Source organism: Sycon ciliatum, chromosome 1 (genome assembly GCF_964019385.1).
Source record: "Sycon ciliatum chromosome 1, ocSycCili1.1, whole genome shotgun sequence".
Classification (NCBI taxonomy): Eukaryota; Metazoa; Porifera; class Calcarea; order Leucosolenida; family Sycettidae; genus Sycon; species Sycon ciliatum.
Window position 1 is genome coordinate 78,829,673 of NC_088643.1, and position 20,534 is coordinate 78,850,206.

The 20,534-nt window shown below is 47.5% G+C and overlaps 2 protein-coding genes and 2 long non-coding RNA genes across 4 annotated transcripts; 1 reads left to right on the forward strand and 3 right to left on the reverse strand.

Annotated features, from left to right (window-relative positions):
* Nucleotides 1-1,685: 1,685 nt before the first annotated feature.
* On the reverse strand, nucleotides 1,686-9,380 carry LOC135805666 (beta-galactosidase-1-like protein 2). Its single transcript, XM_065319744.1, has 3 exons — nucleotides 9,133-9,380; nucleotides 4,413-5,704; nucleotides 1,686-3,319 (listed from the first exon to the last, which is right to left on the reverse strand). Exons 2-3 carry the CDS (start codon nucleotides 5,695-5,697, stop codon nucleotides 1,995-1,997), a joined length of 2,610 nt encoding a protein of 869 aa, XP_065175816.1. The 5' UTR covers nucleotides 5,698-5,704; nucleotides 9,133-9,380; the 3' UTR covers nucleotides 1,686-1,994.
* Nucleotides 9,381-14,331: 4,951 nt separating this feature from the next.
* LOC135807761 (large ribosomal subunit protein bL21m-like) lies at nucleotides 14,332-14,826 on the reverse strand. The gene has a single exon (XM_065321253.1). It carries the CDS (start codon nucleotides 14,824-14,826, stop codon nucleotides 14,332-14,334), a length of 495 nt encoding a protein of 164 aa, XP_065177325.1.
* Nucleotides 14,827-16,377: 1,551 nt separating this feature from the next.
* On the reverse strand, nucleotides 16,378-18,250 carry LOC135805667 (uncharacterized). Its single transcript, XR_010551164.1, has 2 exons — nucleotides 17,656-18,250; nucleotides 16,378-16,969 (listed from the first exon to the last, which is right to left on the reverse strand). It is a non-coding gene; the product is annotated as an uncharacterized LOC135805667 (long non-coding RNA).
* Nucleotides 18,251-18,389: 139 nt separating this feature from the next.
* On the forward strand, nucleotides 18,390-19,961 carry LOC135807127 (uncharacterized). The gene is made up of 2 exons (XR_010551478.1): nucleotides 18,390-18,837; nucleotides 19,049-19,961. It is a non-coding gene; the product is annotated as an uncharacterized LOC135807127 (long non-coding RNA).
* Nucleotides 19,962-20,534: the final 573 nt, after the last annotated feature.

Consider the following 20,534-nt stretch of genomic DNA (forward strand, 5'->3'; position numbering starts at 1 on the left):
TTTGACTTCTTTGAACAGAAAAATAAACTCGACTGTTCGCGACCTACATAAATCATGCATGACTGTATCTTTCGCCAAGTTTCGGGCCGCGGGCCAAAAAATATTTTCTCTGGACACGTGAACGGCGTGGAGTGACATGACAGGATCTATGACTACTACTACTACAGCTAGTACAGGCCATAGCCTAGCTAGGGCCTCGTTGCGTCCACCCGCTAGGCCATAGGCGCCTACTGCATGCATGACATCTAATCAAGACAAGAGTCCATAACCATGATAACCGGGGTAATGGACTGGACTCTTGTCTTGATGACATGTCGACATTGTACTGACCTCCTGAGCTAGCAGCCCACATATTCATAACTAATTTAAAGGGGAAGTATATCCTAAAATCAAATTTTCACCAGTTGTAGTCTTCTGGGTGCTGAGTCGAATGGTCTTGGTCCGAGGAAGCTGCGACGCTCCCTTCCTACTTGAATCCCAATCGAACTCGCGCACTTCCACCAAAACTGGGTGACTGCGCCCTACTAGATGGGGATTTGTATGCAAAATGTCACTAAAAGCGCCATTTCGTTCTTATAAAAGCACGGATGACCGCGATTGGCCCATATGTTGCAGTCTTTTGGACGCTGAGTCGACTGGTTTTGGTCCGAAAAGGCTGCGATGCAGCGTTCCTCCTTTATTCCCAATCGAACATGGTTGAACAAGCGGTCACGTGCTCCTGGGTGCCCAAATCACCTGGTCACCGCGCCAGCAGGCGACAACTTTCACACCAAGGTTCAACTCGAGTGACAGGACTGCACCCAAAAAAGGTCAAACAGGCTAGTAAGTTGTACCCTGCAGGCACGGTGACCAGGTGACTGGTGTACGCAGGAGCACGTGACCGCTTGTTCGACCATGTTCGATTGGGAATAAAGGAGGAACGCTGCATCGCAGCCTTTTCGGACCAAAACCAGTCGACTCAGCGTCCAAAAGACTACAACATATGGGCCAATCGCGGTCATCCGTGCTTTTATGAGAACGAAATGGCGCTTTTAGTGACATTTTGCATACAAATCCCCATCTAGTAGGGCGCAGTCGCCCAGTTTCGGTGGAAGTGCGCGAGTTCGATTGGGATTCAAGTAGGAAGGGAGCGTCGCAGCTTCCTCGGACCAAGACCATTCGACTCAGCACCCAGAAGACTACAACTGGTGAAAATTTGATTTTAGGGTATACTTCCCCTTTAAACAAGGCTACAGCACACCATGCCCATGGCCTATGGCATAAATAGGATGACCAGTTCCATTATGCTGGCTGTAGCCCGTGCACTCAAACCTACAAACTAACTTCGTATGTTCGATTTTCCACAAGTACACTCAAACGTCTCTTATCCGGACGCCTCAGATACGGGCACGTCTCTCCACCGGGCACCTTCGGTTTAATGCATACCTTTACAATGGCAGGACACTTTGATCTGCTGTAACTCTGAGTCAGTTTCATAGCATTCGGGCCGATCATCTGATCACAGTGATCAGACCACAACATTCATGTTGTGTGATGATTTGGATATTTGAATCTGTGGATGACGATTGGCCCAAACAACATGAAACTCAGAATAACAACAGATCAAGTTTTCCGCCACGGTGATGTCTTGTCACAGGCTCCTTTTCGTAGGTTGAGCACACTCACAAGACAATGACAACCCTTGCTTTGTGCCAGAACTAAATTTTAATGATCAGTATACAAATGAACCGATCTCAACATTGGCAAGGATGCGATGGGTGATAAATTAATATTGTTATATAGTCCGGTCAACGGTTAGAAATAATCAAAAAAGGTGCGATATTTTTCAAGCTCCTTGTACCTTTTTAATTTAAAACTGGTTCGAAATCTTCATAAAGCTTGATAATTGTTCAAGATACTGGTATGATTCAAGGCGTTGGCACTACTTCAAAGTACAAAGCTAAAGCATGCCATTGCACTCCAGCTTTGTCCAATCTAGACATTCCAAGCAAAGACTACTGGTAGGCCGGACGGCCAAGTATAGGCTTGTCCAGGAATCTTACTTGGGGCGTACAGGGCACTCTTTCTAGCTCCAGTAACATGACGGTGTTCTTGCCAGCGTGCAGTAGTGGTGCTGGCGTGTACAGCGTGTGCTGTGGGCCGGAAGAAAAGTAGCGGCCCAGTACGGCATCATTCAAAATGACCAAGCCGCGGCCCCAGTCAGCACCGATGTGAAGATAGGTGTCACGGGGCGGTTTGTCGGTATCGATGGAGAACTCGGCGTAGATTAGCTGCGGCACGTTGGAAGCAACCATACGATTGGCACACGGCGTAGGTATCTTGCCGTATGCCTGCACACTGGTATCAGCTAGGAGTGTATTGATGTCGGCATGGGTGAACTCAAGCGGGTATACCGTCCAGCCAGTCAGGATCTTCCCTGAGAGTGAAACCTGCTCAAGCAAACCCTTCATTTCATTCCGTCCATCCGGCAAGTAGTTATTGCGCCCGAAGTGTGCCACCAGTATGTCAATGGTGTTCACAGTGGGATGCAGCTTGTCTGCTGGTATTGGGAACAGTGCGGGAGTTTTGTGGCCAACGCGTCCAAGCACCTTGCCGTTGACCATGATAACACCATAGTCGGCCAGTGACGGTAGAGATAGGGTAGCATTTGTTAAAGTCGTACTGGTCGAGTGGCGGTACAGCGTCCACCCCATTGCCTGGCCACTGTTGCCGTTGACAGGAAGCTGCTCCATCGGCAGCACATTGTCAATGGCCACACCTTTATGCAACAGCTTTGCCAACAACTCAAGTGAGGCATACTTTGTCATAGATACGGCGCCGTACGCCTCGACAGGAATCGGTGCTGGGATATCTCCGAAAACAACTTGGTCACCGAGAGTTTCTTTCAGGAGGTTGCGAATAGCAAAGAAACTTGGCATGAGGGTTCCATTCTCTGACACGGGACTATCATAGTCATAGGACGACGTTACAACCCGATGCTGTGGAATCTTCACAGCGCCATTGTGATAGAAGTTGACTCCACCGTGCCACATGTAGAAATTGATGGATGCGTTCTGACGCAACCACTCAGACAGGCCTGCCAAGAGCGCAGCCTGTTTGGCCGTGGAGAACGGATTACCGAATAGGCTGTACCAACCCGACCAGAACTCGGTTACGAACACTGGTGCATTCACACCGCGCTGATTGCGGCGTAGTAGGCTCATGTGAAACGGCACGCGGTCATTGCTGTTCACAGTCTGCAAGACACCAGGCAGCTGAACCAATTCACGCTGCAGGCCCTGACCATCATCACACTTGAACAATAACTCCACTATGCCACCTGCACACAACACCGCATTACACATTCGTACATATACACATGAGCTATATAAATCAGTAAGAAAATGGTGGACATCACGCAACTGCATCATAAAGAAAAGGGGGTTTGTCAACTGACAACCGCTCTATTCAGTTCTGACGATGGGTGACTGGCCCGAAACGTCATAATTTTCGACATCAGAATAAAATTACATTTTAATCCAGTGCATGCGGCGATTGTGAATAGCAACTGAATAGAGCGGTTGTCAGTTTACAAGCCCCCTTTTCGATATAGATCAGACACATGCAAATACCCATGCACACAACCACGAACACACACGCACGCGTGCGTACACACACGCACGCGTGCGTACACACACACACATACACACACCCAACACGCATTGACGCATGGGGTAGCACAATAAAAAAGCACCCCTGCAATTTATTTCAAGTAAAAATCATTAGACCGCACTGAAACAGTTCCTCTTTGTTTCGGACTGAGTGCCGGCCGAGTTTTTCCTGCGTGCCTTCATGCATGTATGCGTATTGCACCTTGCATAGATCGATGTGTTGTGAAGTGCAGTATATTACCTACATGTATTACCCAACGTCAAGAGTAGGTAAGTAAGAGTGTGCAGCTCCGCTTGGTTTGGCCCAAGCCGGAATTTTTTGTTGACGTCAACGTTTAGTTTCTGCAGATCATGAGACTTACCGTATGAGGAGTCTATGGCTGCATGAACTCAGCAGGGTGTCACTATACTAACTTGCACGAGTGCGGTGAAAAGCTACAGCAGTAGGAGAACAAGCTTTAACAAATTCGTTTTGGAAGCAGCATAAGCACACCAGCTCGCACTGAAGATCGGCGCCCAGTGCAGGCTTTGCGAGTGCTTTGTAAGAAATGCGTCATGGGTTCGGAAAAAGCTGACGTCAACAAAAAATCGTGCTGTGGACTGGACCAGCTGCGGAATTGCACACTCTGGTTTATGTACTCGTGACTTTTTCATTAGCAAAATCTGGTTGGCCGAGTGAAAACCGGAAAGTAGCAGTGCCAAAGCCCACCAGCCAGACACACCTTGCTACGCACAGCCCTATGTATTGGGACCAGCTCTTACCATCTATAGCTGCTGTGCGCAGTGCCTCCAGATACACTCGATCATTGCCCTTGGTGACAGACTTGTCCTCTTGATGTACACCGCCAGCACTACGACGAAATGCCTCGCCCACACCGTACGTACCGTACTCGTTTTCCAGCTGCACGGCAATGATGGGCCCGCCATGCGCCATCTGCAAGCGGCTGGTCTCGGCGTAAACCTTCCGCAGATACCGTCGCACAGCCGCCAGATAGTGCACGCCGCTGGTGCGGATCTCCTCACCGTGGCTACGCAGCAGCCATGCGGGAAGTCCACCAAACTCCCACTCTGCACAGATGTACGGTCCAGGACGCAAGATGACAAACAGACCAACCTTCTGCGCTGCTCGGACAAAGCCAGCAAGGTCGGTCAGCGAGTTCTCGGTGAAGTCAAACACGCCCATTCGCGGCTCGTGCAAGTTCCAGGGAACGTACGTGCTGACTGTGTTCAACCCAGCGGCTCGCAGGCGGAGTAGTCTGTCTTGCCAGTACTGTGGCACAACGCGGAAATAGTGCATCTCACCGCTGAGAATGCGAAGCGGCTTGCCGCGCAGGAGAAACGTGGAGCCACTGTCGCTGAAGGTCAGGGCGGAATTACCCTTGACTAGTACAGGCATTGCGTCTGCTGCTGCTGCTGCATGGTGACGGGCAGGTCCGTTTGCCATCGTAAGCACGGAAGCAACAATATGTTGATCACTACTAGTACTGCTGCCCGTAGGAGTTTTCGCCCGAGGTGCTGTTGAAGTGCGGAGTAGTGGCTGTGCAGTGGTCAGTTGACTAGTTACAGCTGTTGATGCTGACAAGGTGCTAGGTGGAGAGTCAGCGCGTGGAGCCACAGTGCTGCGCCCGCTGGTTCCAGCACCACGGAAACTTGGTCGAGGTATAGTAGTAGCTGAAATACGTTCGGCTGGGGTATGTAGTCCCTGTTCGCCTGGGGTGTGTAATCCCTGCTCGGCTGGGGTGTGTAGTCCCTGCTCACCTGGGGTGCTTAGTCCCTGGTGGGACGCTAATACAGTGCCAGCCTGAGTTTCCTTGATAAAAATTGCTTCAAATCTAGTGTCTTCCAAAGCGCTAGAAACCGAATCCTGCACAATCCGTATAGGACCAGCTTCACGAAAAGGGACATGCTTAGAGTAAATAGCAAAGGCGGAGAGACAAGCACAGGCCACTATAGAACATGCAATTATCCATACGCAAGCATCCGTCAAGCGTACACGCTGTGTCTTCCGCTTGCGAAATCGACGTGCAAAGTTACCAGAAGAGGCCATGGTATGTCTGAACACAAACACAGCATAGCAAGTTATACACATACACACATACACAGACAGACAGACAGACATACACATAAGCATATACACACACGCACAGACACACACACACACATAAGCATGCGCACACACACACACACACACACACGTACACACACATACACACGTACACACACACGCGCTCTCGCGCACACACACACACACACACACACACACACAAACATACACAGTTTGTTGAAGTCAAGTGGCAATAGAAGAATTGCACAAACAGCGAGGCGAGTTATTCTCCGCTGCAAGAGGAATGGAGATCAGTGTCCTCCAAGGAGCACACTGAAAATCTGGGAAGCCTGTTTAGCAGCTGACGAGGAGTCAGGACTGTGAAGGTCCGCAGGCCTACTTTAAACTTTACACACAGTTGAAACAAGAAAAAATAGTTTTAACTGACAGTGTCCAAAGTGGTGGGTGACTCAGACTAAACTCTGCCTCAACTGCTTCTGAATTTCAGATGACCCACAAGCTCCACTCGGTCACCTCAAAGCGCGGAATCGCGCTTCCTTGTGTTCACAGTTGTTCTCTGTAGATAGTGCTGCTAAATAATTTTGTCAGTATAATTATATCTACAACTTGGAGTCATGTTGCTGGTGTGATGAGGTCGGCCAGAGAGTGCATGTGATGAAGGTGGATTTGCTTTATTGGTAAACAGGACGAAAGCTGCTGCTTACCGTTTTAGTACAATTCGTGAACAAACGCTTCGGAGGCAAAAGCTTCAATACATGTACAGCAACAAGCAAGCCGAATTGTGCCGTGTTTAAAGCATTACCTATTCGTTGGCAGGGCAAGAAGTGCCGAGTCCTAATTTCATTAGCCTACTCAAGCTCAACTGATGAGGGGTTAGTTCCCCCGAAACACGGTGTATTGAGCAGGGAGTGGTGCTTTCTCGCAGGTTTGCCAAGTGGAAGGTTCGCTGGACTTCTCGTGTGCTCTGGATGGCAGTACAACCTAAGTTGTACCAATGACAGATTAGAGATAACCCTTGCACAATGACCGTATTATACCGCATACTAGTAATCGCCGCATGCCTTCCCTCCGCATACTTACTAGAGTCCTGTACGGTCACGTGACGGCCGTCGCACGAAATTAAATTTGCCTGCGCACCGAGTGTGCAGTGCTGTGCAAACCTGGCGCGAAACACGCACAGAGGTACGGTAGTACGATTTCCCGATTTCAAGTCGAGTCTTTTCAACCGTCCCCTGGGGCCATAGGGAGGGCTGAAATTTCAACGCGGGTCAAGCGCGATGCGCACATGATTAATGTGTCATGTAAACGCTCCAGTCAAACTGTGTTGTATTTGTCCATAATTTTGGTGTTGCTTCGCTAATGTTCTTGTCCATGAAATTGCACCGGCAGATTCAGGATCAAAATCACGGCACTAATCACGAGTGCGGTAATTATGTGTATAATTCGGATGGAGAGCCAAGGTAAAAATTATAGAAAAGAAAAAGGACCAAGGAACTAAACTACAAGTTACGCTATAATGTGCACCAACACCACCAGTTACTAAACAATACGCTAATGCGATAACATTGCACGACACTGACCGACAGTACTGACGTTCTACATTAGGCCAAAACAAAAAATAGGCTTGTTTCCGGTCGGCAACCCCTTGAAAAGGAGACTCGGTCGGCCGGAATGAAACTTTTTTTGGATACTTTTTTTGGTTCCTCAATCATTGTGGTATTGATGGACAAGAGCACCTACACATGTACATTGTACATATATCATGGCAAGGATCAATGTCAGAGTTGACTGACTCACTGTTCTTGTACGGCATGTGGTGTATTCCTGTTTTCATACATCCTGAGAAATCAAGCAAACAGTTCGAGTCCTTCCAGCTCCGTTATTCTAGCTCGTATCGACCCCGGAGGTTTTCGAGCCGACAGCTGAGAATCTCTGCTACCTTGTAGGTGTTTCGATTGTGGAATTCGGTTGAGATTTGACTGAGTTATGACTCGTTGAGTGCACTTGCACACATGGCATTGCCACCGTTTGTATACATTTGGGACCAAAAAAAGTTTCAGAATTTGGGAAAAAGTGGCCCGGTCGGCCGACCGGAAACAAAGTCATTATTTGTTTGGGCCCAACTAACTGGCTATCAGCTCTAGCACATCTTGGATGTGCACTCCAACAGCCTTCCAACTTGGAAGGTGCTAAGTTATAATGATAACACATGAGGGGAAGGTGATCCTTGAATCTTTAGAGCCACACACGTTGTGTGATATGTTGCTATGCGTCCTTGAATCACGGTTTGACCGTATTGTCCAATGGTCTTGCCAGTATCGTCATCAACATGCATGTACATCCGCCAACGCCCTTCACAGCTGAGACTTTCAGCTCGCACTTGTCTTGTTTGCACTCACCTTCCCTCCTATGTTATCATTATAACTTAGAACCTTCCAAGTTGGAAGGCTGTTGGAGTGTGCATCCAAGACGTGCTAGAGCTGTTAGCCAGTTTGTTGTAGAACGTTAGTACTAGGGACTTTCGCACCACGCGTACGGATACGAAACGAATGCTGATTCGTCGCCTGGGTTCGAGGATTCGTCAGAGTATCTTATGAGGGCTCGTTTTCACGAATGGAAGCCTCTTATTCGTGGATCGCTCCGAATCCGGCAGGTGCACATTTGTTGGCCAGGTACACACTATTTGCCACGATTCGCAGCAGATGCAAAAGGTCCCTACTGTCGGTCAGTACAGTGTCGTGAAATGTTTTCGCATGAGCTGATTGGTTAGTAACTGGTGGCGTTAGTGGACTGTAGTGTTCACGTCTACATACGCGCTGTGGCAGTCCTTGGCCACTCCAGGCATTCATGATACATGTAGTAGTACATCGTGTTATGTTATGCATGTAGCATGTGCCGTTTCCCGCGCGTGTGCGCAGGAACGGACTTCGCAGCTTGTGCATGAGTTGAGTCTGGGCTCTTGTTGTTTTGGACTGGAGAAATAAAGAATACTACAGTCCATGTCAAAACTATAGACGCGTACCTAGGCAAAAACCGTTATGCCAGCATCTATACCACATAAAATCTGTGATCACTGTGTGCATAAATTTTTCCAAATAATTGGGCGTCTGTTATCCAATCTTTTAGAAACTATATGAGAGTAATTGTGGAGCGATCCTGAGCAATATTCCGAAAACTATTCTCAAAAAGTTCCAGCCAGATTTGAAATATTTCAAAAACCCTACGCGTCTATAGTTTTGAAATGCACTGTACATGGACATTACAGCATAACATGTAGTTCCTTGGTCCCTTTTGAATTGTGTGCATAATTATGTGCATAATTCCGCGTTATTCTGTGTGGACAGAATCACCTCGTACGCTCGGGTGACTGAAAAAAATACGCAATAGCTGTAGCATTACAGTGTACAATATACTTACGACTAGGGATACCCGTGCGTGTACTCCAAGAGTGGGAGGCAGGCCTGCTGAGTTGAATTGATCTACCAAACCATTGCTTTCTTCTTTTCGGCTATCACTCGTACTACGTGCCGACTAGCCTCCAGAGGCCTGGCTATGGTCAGGAAATAAGACTCAAACCAATCAAACAATCAACATTTTGAAAGTGTGACCTCCAGATCATGCACGTCGTTGTTTCGCGCTGACATGTACGGTATTTCATTCAAAATGATTTTGATTTGGGCCACGGGGTACCGGGTGTATACATGTAGCTAGCTAGCAGCTGCACGCGCTGTTATCAGGGTTATGTCTGCTGTAGCATGCAGTACATGTACCTGATTTACAGTGTAGCTACACTACAGCAGTTTTATTATGACACGTGCAAATCAGGGTAGTAGGTATTTTACGACTCTCTGGTTAATACTCTACAAGCTGTCAAAATCGAAAAACATCCCACCAGGCAAAAAAATACGACTCCCTGCATCCCCACCACCATGGCAAGCAAGGCTTGTGTATAATTAAAGGGGAAGTCCGGTGAAAAATTTAAATTTCAGGGTCGATAGAGTTTCGGGCGCTGAGTCGAATGGTGTTGGTCCCACGTGTCTCCGACAAAGCGTTCTCGAGATATTTCCGTTTGAAAAACTGAGTTTCGGGGGCTGCGCCATGACGTCATGCGGCCGCGCCACACCCTCTGCAACGTCATAGCGTGCAGCTAGGTCAAAAGGAGTGCGTGAAAGCAATAGTGTCAGTGCTATTTCAAATGATTTGGCGACAGATAGTTTGGTGCAAGCGACCCCGAAGACCTGTAACTCCTTGTGAGAGTGAGGATGCAGCCATGGCTGACCTTCATGAGTTCGGTCTGGGGCTGAGAACCTCGGTATTCAGCTGAAGAAATGGCCACGCGGGCCGGTCAAGAGTGAGCGCTACTGAGTTTCCGACTGATGAAGAAGCAGCAGCTATTGCAGACGAGGCTGATCAGATCGCTGGAGAGCAGGGTCGCCAAAATGGAGAAGAGTGATGCGAGTGCTCTAAATGTTGTTCCATACCGATTAGATTCGCTTAGACTCCAGTAGCCTGCCACATGGTGATGTTTTGGTGCGAACTTGGAATATTTCGGACTACTCAATTGGAGAACAGTGCAGGCTCTTTGAACCACGGGCACGACTCTTCGCTCGCAACGCTATGGAATCTGAAAGTTCTAGGTCCAGGAGCTGTTCGCTGTTTTGTCACTTGTCATGGTTGTGCACTCATCGCTGTAACAGAAAATAATGAGGCGGGTGCGGAAAACTAAAATTTTCTTTCTCAAAGCACAACCACCGGCACCGGCAAGGAGAAACGCACGTTCTCTGACTACATGACTGAGCAATACGACTGATACGAGTGTAGTACATGACAAGTCCGTGTGTTGACTAGTTTTCTGAGTCTTGTGTCAGTTGTGACTCGAGTCTTGTACTACAAGTCATACTACCCCAGCACGGCAGTGCGGGAGTAGTTCCGTCTGTGATGAGTTTGTTGACTGCACTACAGCTAGATAACAACACACTGCACGCACTGCATGCACGCAGCGCAGAGCGCGTAGAGGCTGACGGAAAAGTCCAACTCGGAAACGGCTATAATAATACGGTATAACCTCCAGGTTTACCGAGCTGAAAATCACAGGGTACGTAGTGTTTGTAACACTGAATCGAATGGTCATGGTCCGAAGAAGCTGCGACAAACGGTTCCCCAATCGAACGCGCTCCGAATATGGCCATTTTTGTACACAACTAGATGGTGTGGCTACCTGGCTGCACGCTGTGACGTCATCACCTGGATCTGGGTGATGCGCGCTCAAATTCGCACATGTTCGATTGGGCGTATCTGACGAACCATAACCCGCAGCCTCCTCGGACAAGAACCATTCGACTCAGCGACCCGAACTCTACGGACCGTGAAATTTAAATTTTTCACCGGACTTCCCCTTTAAAGGGGAAGTATACCCTAAAATCAAGTTTTCACCACTTGTAGTCTTCTGGGTGCTGAGTCGAATGGTCTTGGTCCGAGGAAGCTGCGACGCTCCCTTCCTACTTGAATCCCAATCGAACTCGCGCACTTCCACCGAAACTGGGTGACTGCGCCCTACTAGATGGGGATTTGTATGCAAAATGTCACTAAAAGCGCCATTTCGTTCTTGTAAAAGCACGGATGACCGCGATTGGCCCATATGTTGTAGTCTTTTGGACGCTGAGTCGACTGGTTTTGGTCCGAAAAGGCTGCGATGCAGCGTTCCTCCTTTATTCCCAATCGAACATGATTGAACAAGCGGTCACGTGCTCCTGGGTGCCCAAATCACCTCACCTGGTCCACCTGGTCCACCGCGCCAGCAGGCGACAACTATTGTTACTTACTTTCACACCAAGGTTCAACTCGAGTTCACCTCGAGTGACAGCCTAGCCTAGTGACAGGACTGACTGCACCCAAAAAAGGTCAAACAGGCTAGTAAGTTGTACCCTGCATGCAGTAGGCCTAGCCCAAATTTGCCGGCAATTCTTCCAGCAAAATATCGAATTTTCCAACGAAAAGAAATTGCTGGCAAAATCCGAGCAAAATATCGAATTTACAGAGGATCCGGGTGTGTTTTGGCAATTTTATTCAAATTTCGTTGGTTTCATTGGACCAACGTCGTGCTGAAATAGCTCGTGCAGGTTGTCAGGGGTACATAAATTTGAAATCATGCTCCAAAATCCGTAATACTGACACAATTATAAGTTTTGCTTTCCTCATCAGAGTCACCATCCATTTTTACCAAAGTAGACGGTTCATTCGAAGCTATTTTTGCCACAAAGCAGGAGCAAAATGGAGCAAAATATCGGAAATGAAAGGCAATGCCTAGCAAAATATGGAAAGTGATCGGGCAAAATTTGCCGGCAAAAAATCGAAGCGCCCCGAGCAAATTTGGGCTAGGCCTACCCTGCAGGCACGGTGACCAGGTGACTGGTGTACGCAGGAGCACGTGACCGCTTGTTCAACCATGTTCGATTGGGAATAAAGGAGGAACGCTGCATCGCAGCCTTTTCGGACCAAAACCAGTCAACTCAGTGTCCAAAAGACTACAACATATGGGCCAATGGCGGTCATCCGTGCTTTTATAAGAACGAAATGGCGCTTTTAGTGACATTTTGCATACAAATCCCCATCTAGTAGGGCGCAGTCACCCAGTTTCGGTGGAAGTGCGCGAGTTCGATTGGGAATAAAGGAGGAAGGGAGCGTCTCAGCTTCCTCGGACCAAGACCATTCGACTCAGCACCCCGAAGACTAAAACTGGTGAAAATTTGATTTTAGGGTAAACTTCCCCTTTAATACCATACTCTACAGTTCTACTCATCAGGGAGTCGTAAAATACCTATATATTTTACGACTCCCTGGTTCTACTCATCAGCTCAGCAGGCCTAGCGCCTGGGACAGTACTAGTCAGTAGTGACTTTTTTTGTAGTGTGGACTGTATGAATACATGTGCTGTGCACATGTGTGTTTTGGGCAAAAGACCTTCTACTCCAGTGGAAAAAAATACTTCCGATTATCATGATGTGCACCAGGCCAGGGAGTACTCCCTGATGTACACAATCTTCTGATCATGTCTGGCGTTGCAAGTACGAAGAAATATAACCACCGGAGAAAAACACCGACAGAGTGCAAGAACGATGCAAACCCAATATTTAAAGGAAGCAAAATTAACCAAGAGTACGTTATGTACTCCTGCTTGTACAGTGAAACCTGTCTAAGACGACCGCTCAAGGGACCTTCAAAATGTGGTCTCTGTAACCAGGTGGTCTGCTTATCCAGGGTCATTTCACTGGAAATAGCATCCCTTGATCCTGGTTTCAGTGGTCTTCTTATCCGAGTGGTCGCCTCGACAGGTTTTACAGTACTGTATTTTCGGCAATACTGGCCAAGGCGTGTACTGTAATAGTTTATTGTTCTCATATCCGTCCCGAATGGGACTCACAACGGCAGAATTGACTATGAGCATGTGTGTGTGAGAGAGTGGGAAAACGAAATGAAAAAGAGAGTCTTGAATCAGAGGTCAAATTTAAGAAGAGCAGTACTAGACTACCGTATCATCTCTAATATAAGCACCAGCATCTTCGCTCTCATTCTGGGCTTGTACATTTGCATGCCGGTACAGGTGCACTGTGAACACAGCATTTAACACATGTGAAGGAAAAAAACTGGTGCTCTCTGCTTTCAGCCGGGCACCACGTTCTTGGGTTTTACTAGAACCTGCCATCATGCACAATACAAGCTAGCATCTATAGACTGAACAGGTTAGTATTCGTCTACCAGCAGCACATGATCACGTGCAAAGTGAAATTCTCGGTACCGTACACATGGTAGACAAGTCAGTTGACCGTGGACTTGGGTGAATATGCATAGGAGGATGACTGCAGGTCCCTGCGGCAGAGTGGCCCTTCTTCCGAGGAGGGAACATCACCAGGGTGCTGCTGTAGGGCAGCACCCTACATGTACAGTTGTGCTCAGTGAAATTCGACCCAAACTGCATATTTGGCACCCTCAACTTGCACGGCCCTTGACACCCTGGAAGTGGTACGAATGCTGCTACAGTGATGTAATCGGAACTGGTCCACGGGGTCAGTTTTGCACTTCGGGTCGGATTTCAGTGAGCGCAACTGTGTTACACTTCTTTGGCTGCACTTCTCCCAGGCTAAGAAGTGAGTCACCGGGTGAAACACCCACACCGGGACCCCATTCTACTATACTACACTGCACAAGCACAGACATGGCAGGAAAGGCATGCATGCCGTTACATGTACGCTAGTTGCACACATTGGTATCGTTTGGTACTGAGAAATCCCACTTCATCACTTCTAGTAGCATGACTGTACGCATATAGTTGTGGCCAAAGAAATCCCACCCACGAGTCAAAAGTAGCGCTGTATTTCCATTTCAAATTCATCATGAACGCTCCGAAAATCGATCTGAGGGCCGCATGTGCCTTGGCGCTACTTTCGGCACGTGGGTCGGATTTCCTTGGCCATGGCTGTACTTAAAAACCATGTTGCCTCATCGGTGAGGTTGGCCCCATACAGTCACATACACTGCTTAGATCTCACTGATCACTGAACCTCAGCACTGGTATCATTATTCATTGTTAAAAGCTAAAATGTACAGAACGTGGTGGCATTATGCGTCAATATTAGGTTGCAGTCCAACATCATTGATACGCACTGTGGTCATATGTTGTCGAAGGCCTCGTTTCCGCCGGTAGCGTTTTCTTCTCTTGAAGAGGTAGCGAATCTTCTTTGCACCAATCACCTGTTCAATTACGGTGCCAGTCACCTGAACGAGTCGAGGGCTTAGCATGGGTGTGCCAAGCAAGGTGAAGTCTTTAGTGCCAGCTAAAAGAACTTTGTTGAACACTATGTGAGATCCTGGCGCACAGTGCATTTTATTGGTGACGATCACGTCTCCATTGGTCACTTTGTATTGCCTGCCAGATGTATGTATAACACAGAAAGCCCGTCCTGTCGTTCCAGTAGCGATGGCATTGTTGGCCTTCTCAATGTTCTGCCCAGGCTTGAAAAGAGGTCTAGCAGAGACTACCTCCGTATTGTCCATCAGCGTACTAACAGCTCGGCATCGTGGCACCCAGGCCAACGAGCGTCTCAGCATGTTCATCTTCAATTGCCAGCCAGCTCAGTGAAGTTAGTTGCAGCAAACAAACTAGAGATGTTTGAAGACGATCAATAGAATCAGATATTCTCGTGATCGAAACAAAAACAACTTTTACAATCGACAAAAAAATTCTAGCCTGGCAAAAAAACATTAATTATTTTTAATAATGCGCTAAAAAACGCTTGTGCATGTACTGTCACGTGACTCATATTCATAATGAGCACTTTTTAAAGGGGCACTCCGGCTTCATTTTCGACGCCGAGTTTTCGATGCCAAGACGAAGGTTGGTGAAAGAGAAGACCCCTCGAACAAGAACGAGTCTCCAGAAGCGATCGAGTCGAGCAGGAAGACGACTTTTGAATTTCGGCCGAGCGAGCGCTGATGACGTAATGAGGGATTAGCTTGCCAGTGGAAATGCATCTGCGCACATACATTTCACATACTTTTTGGCCAATTTTCAATCGAAGAGGAGGTTGTTTTCTATGTTCTCTCAACGTCGTGAGCGATCCCGTCTTCTATACCCTTCCAGGTACCCTGAAGGTCCTCCAGAGGAGAATTTATCTCCAGCAAAGCGTTGTTGATCCGCTAAATTCGTCTCGAGACATATTCACCCAGTGCAGTGCTGACAAATGTAGAATGTTGAATCTGTGATAATTGTCGACGATGGACAGAAAGGTTGATAGCCGCTGTCGCAGGGAAAGTGAAGCTGCTGGAAGTAACAACGGGGAGCTTGTTAGCATCACTTGATCAAAGCAGCTAGACGGAATCGGGGAGTACTGAATATTTGTCTCGCCCTCAGTTTAGTGAATTTTATGATCAGAAAATTTTTCGATCAGGATCCCTTCTACAAGATGTGTAGTACAGGTGATTTCTGAACTTGACGATACGGAGACCGACCAGTAGACCTACCAACAACGTGTACCTGCAGGAAATTCACCCAAGGCTATTGCTAATGCTATCCTCTTCAGTGGCTGTTGTTTTTTTAGTAAAAATATGTTCACTTCTCTCAACATATTCCTGCATGGCAGCAAGAAGGTGCGCTATGGAATTCAACGCCACAATCTTCGCCCAGCTGTGGATGAAGCATGGTCAAGTCATGGCAGTACATATACTTGAACCAGATGAGAAATTGAAGTTCATTTGTGATGTGAAGTTTGACAGCCCCAGTGACCGAGTAAAGCGTTGTCTTTTGCCGTGGCACAAATTGTTGAAGAATCCGAGATGTTCTTGGAATTATGCACATGGATACTACCAGAAATAATGGTGGCATGAACCATTGTGGAATGGGACAGCTCACGGAGAATACTGGAATAGCTCAAGTATCTCTTGGCGATTGTAAATCCTGTTCTGGCTGATAGCTTCGGTCTGCTGCGCCCGTCCATGTACAATGATGGGAACATGCATTTCTGTTTTCTACATATTTGCTATCTACTGTACTGTGGTATTACAGTTGCAGGTCCCTTATATAGAAATATGTTCACCCCCCCCCCCCCCCCCCCCCACATACCCACATAAATATGAACTAACAATTTCACTGTTGGACTCGCCGGTGGCTAGAGAGCAAAGGATTAATTTATAGCAAAGAAAAGGACCAGGGAACTACAAGTTACGCTATAATGTCCACGAACTATTTCACTGTATTTGAAATAATTTTGTTTGATACCCTGAGAACTCTGAAACTTTGCAGCACTGTGGATTATATGTGGATACAACATTTATGGAAGGAACACATAGTTCAAATAATTATAGCACTGGATTGTTGAGATTGTGAGCACATTCCAATCAGTACTCTACATATTTATAAGCGGTGGCAATCGTTAGGAATAGGTCGTGAGTTGTCAGAGTGCTCTAGTATATGAGAGAATGTTTTGTTTGTCTAATCGACGGCTCGTTTGAAGCCAGAGTTGTTTGAACTTGCTTCAGTCGACTTGATCCTAGACAGTAGTCGAAGGAGTACAATGAAGTATACACCAGGCGTAGTCTGTAAGGTATCTCGTGAGAATTCTGTCGGTACACATCAGGTATCAGCTTGCAAAGAAGGCTCCTCTCTGTTTCTTGAAAGCCTGTATAGTTGGACTGTGGCTCCAGCGATTCCCTTCTCAGAGCAGGTACCATACCCAATACGGTCAATGCATATTGGACAAACCTGTGTGCACAACAGAAATAGTGGAGAGAAATCTCTCAGCTCATGAACACATCAGTGAAGTTTGAACTGCCGTTGTTTGTGGCCATCAGTATAAACCTATCGACAATAAGAATAATGTGCAAAAAACCCTCTATAACTACAGCTGGGGCCATGGAATTATAAAGCATCTAACTTAGGGAACTGCCAATTCTGGTCGGAGTTGCGTTCGAGGCCTGCAATTCATGATGGCTATTGTATGTTGCATTGACCAGAGATCATATAAAACTTCCATGCCACATTGAAACACGCACTACTTTCGAGTACTTTGGTATCCCCCACCAAATGGGCATTCGTTCCCGGGGTGGCAGGCGTCACCATTCGTTATGCCTGGATCAGATTTCATTGACCCCAACTGTCATGAAGAATCATTTTTACTTCGACTGGATTTCAGTACAAGTTAGTTGTAGAACTGCAGAATAAATTTTGTTGTATTTGGGCAACCATTTCTCTACAAACGCTCTATTTGGAAAAGATTTTTTTAATAAAAATTAATACATGTCCAAATTCCACATTTACCCAAATCGGAATACTTGATCACGTATTCAGTCCTACACGGAATGTTTAGAAAACGCCAGGGAATAGGAATTTGCTAACGAGAACTCCAGGCCAGGGTACTAGCATACGAACAAAACAAGATAAAAACTCACCAGTATACTTGTAGTAATTCATGTCGGTGTAATATTCACGATAAGCAACGAGGCACCCTCCGATTTGGTCAAGCTGCTTTGAAGTCTGGTTGTTCAGGTGATACAAACGGGCTCCCTGTTGTTACTTCCAGCAGCTTCACTCTCCCTGCGACAGCGGCTATCAGCCTCTCTCTCCATCGTCGACAATTATCACAGATTCAACATTCTACATTTATCAGCACTGCACTGGGTGAATATGTCTCGAGACGAATTTAGCGGATCAACAACGCTTTGATGGAGATAAATTCTCCTCTGGAGGACCTTCAGGGTACCTGGAAGGGTATAGAAGACGGGATCGCTCACGGCGTTGGGAGAACATAGCAAACAACCTCTTCTTCGATTGAAAATTGGCCAATAAGTTGTGAAATGTATGTGCGCAGATGCATTTCCACTGGCAAGCTAATCCCTCATTACGTCATCAGCGCTCGCTCGGCCGAAATTCAAAAGTCGTCTTCCTGCTCGACTCGATCGCTTCTGGAGACTCGTTCTTGTTCGAGGTGTCTTCTCTTTCACCTACCTTCGTCTTGGCATCGAAAACTCGGCGTCGAAAATGAAGCCGGAGTGCCCCTTTAATTAAAGGGGAACTACACCCAAAAATCAAAACTTCATGGTCCGTAGAGTTTTGGACGCTGAGTCGAATGGTGAAGGTCCCACTTCGATCCGACCAAGCGATTATATCAGTTTGCAATTGTCCTTTTCGGGTCCGTGCCGTGACGTCACAAACCCGTGACGTCATTGAGACTTGGTGATCCTTTGGCCAGATCCAGAAACACTGGGATTTCGCATCTTCTTTCTGTTTGTCCATGGAAGAAGAGGGTATTTGTGTCATCATGGCTTCTGGCTGTGTTGTTGGCTACTATAATCTTACTGGTAACCCCCCTGGGATGAACCTGCACTAATTTCCGAAGGATTGTGCTTGGCACAGGCCGAGCAGTGCACCATAGCAGCTATCAAGCGACATAATTATTTGCTTGACAATTTCGGGACTACAATGTAAATCCTTCGCGTGTGTTCCAGCCATTTGGCAGAGGAGGATTTTCAGGAGGAATATTATGCACTCATCCGATGCGGACGCTGGTGGATGAAACTGTGGTGTGTCCTTTTTCGCACGCCACACTGTGAAGCGTCAGTCGAAAAGCGGAGGTAAGTGCAATATTTCAAAAACACTAGCTACTGTATGTAGTTCTTTCTTTTCCAAAGCATTTGTAGAATTGTTTTGGACTACATCACTACGAAATGTGAAGCTTTCCGAAACCGGCTTGATGAGGTGGACGGCAGTAGATCTCCTGTTTCCCTAGGCTATACTGCGTGCGATCGATGAACCTGTCTGCGATTGCTGTTCTTGATTTTACAGGAAGAAGATCAAGATCGGCTGCACCATCGGTCGCAGTGACTCACTGTTGAGCTACGACCACTGCCACCGCCCCAAGGTTATAGGAAGGACTGTTTGCAGCGCCAGCGCCTCTAGCTGGCATGTTTTTTTCCTGTATGAACACTCAGTATGTACTGCTGATAAGGTACATCACGCAATGACCCGCAGTTCAAGGAGAGAAGATAGTCCACATACCGGCAACAGTGTACACCTATTCGGGAACTCGTTGGGTTTTCTCAGCATGGATGCAGATGAGAGCCAGACATTATTTTTATTATTGTGTGTATGCGTGCAAGCGCGCGAATGTGTGTGTGCGCGCGCACGCGCGTGAGTGTGCGCGCACGAGCGCGAGTGTGCGCGTGCGAGCGTGAGTGTGTGCGCGCGCCCGTGAGTGAGTGTGCGCGCACGTGAGTGTGTTTGCGCGCATGCGCGTGAGAGACAGACATTATTATTATTGTGTGTGGGGGTGCACGCGCGTGAGTGTGTGTGTTTGCGCGCACGCGCGTGAGAGACAGACATTATTATTGTGTGTGTGGGTGCACGCGCGTGAGTGTGTGTGTGCGCGCGCACGCGCGTGACACTGAGTGTGTGTGCGCTGCACGCGCGTGAGTGTGTGTGTTTGCGCGCACGCGCGTGAGAGACAGACATTATTATTGTGTGTGTGGGTGCACGCGCGTGAGTGTGTGTGTGCGCGCGCACGCGCGTGACACTGAGTGTGTGTGCGCGCACTTGCGTGAGTGTGCGTGCACATGCGTGTGCTTTTGTGAAATGTGATTATAACATTCCAAAGATATTCATGTCATCTATTCTGTGTTCTCCTTTATGTCATTCTCTCCCCCTTGCGGGAGGGACATGGAATGACAAGTAGTAGATGCATTGCCGTTAGTGATCCTGAGGAATGTGTGCGTGTGTAACCAAGTGCATGAGTGCGCGCATGTGTGCGTGCACGAGCATGTGCACAGGCACTTGTATGCTTATGCAGTCGTGTGCGCACGCGCTTGTGAAATTGCGTGTCTGCGTGCGTGAGCATGTGTGACTACTATACTATGTGCCCACCAAGGTGAGCACATGTGCGTGCGTGTGTGTGGGGCGCAGGCGGATATGTGCACACATTTTAGAATGATAATCAAGAAGGACAGAGCTGTTCCGGTAATGCAGTCATGAGACACCACAGTAGGGCAAAACGCACTCAATATGCTACTGTGCTGCTGCTGCTAGAGTGCACAGCGTAATTGTTGGTACACACAGCTACGTGAAATACAAGAGAACGTATCAGCATTCATTTCGCCACAATACGAATTGAGGTGCAGTCCACTTGTGTGAGATAAAGCACAAGTGAACCGATACACATTGCACGACTTGCACGGAGATAATACTAGCCATGTTACGCAGCAAACTCCATGTACAGGAGTACGAGTGAGGAGACTATTGCTCTGAGTACTGTGCGAATACAAAATTTCACACAATT

Coding starts and splice junctions, on each gene's coding strand:
- LOC135805666 (XM_065319744.1), bottom strand. CDS start 5,697: ATGGCCTCTTCTGGTAACTTTGCACGTCGATTTCGCAAGCGGAAGACA. Junction 3,320..4,412: donor GCGCACAGCAGCTATAGATG/GTAAGAGCTGGT, acceptor TGTTGTGTGCAG/GTGGCATAGTGGAGTTATTG.
- LOC135807761 (XM_065321253.1), bottom strand. CDS start 14,826: ATGAACATGCTGAGACGCTCGTTGGCCTGGGTGCCACGATGCCGAGCT.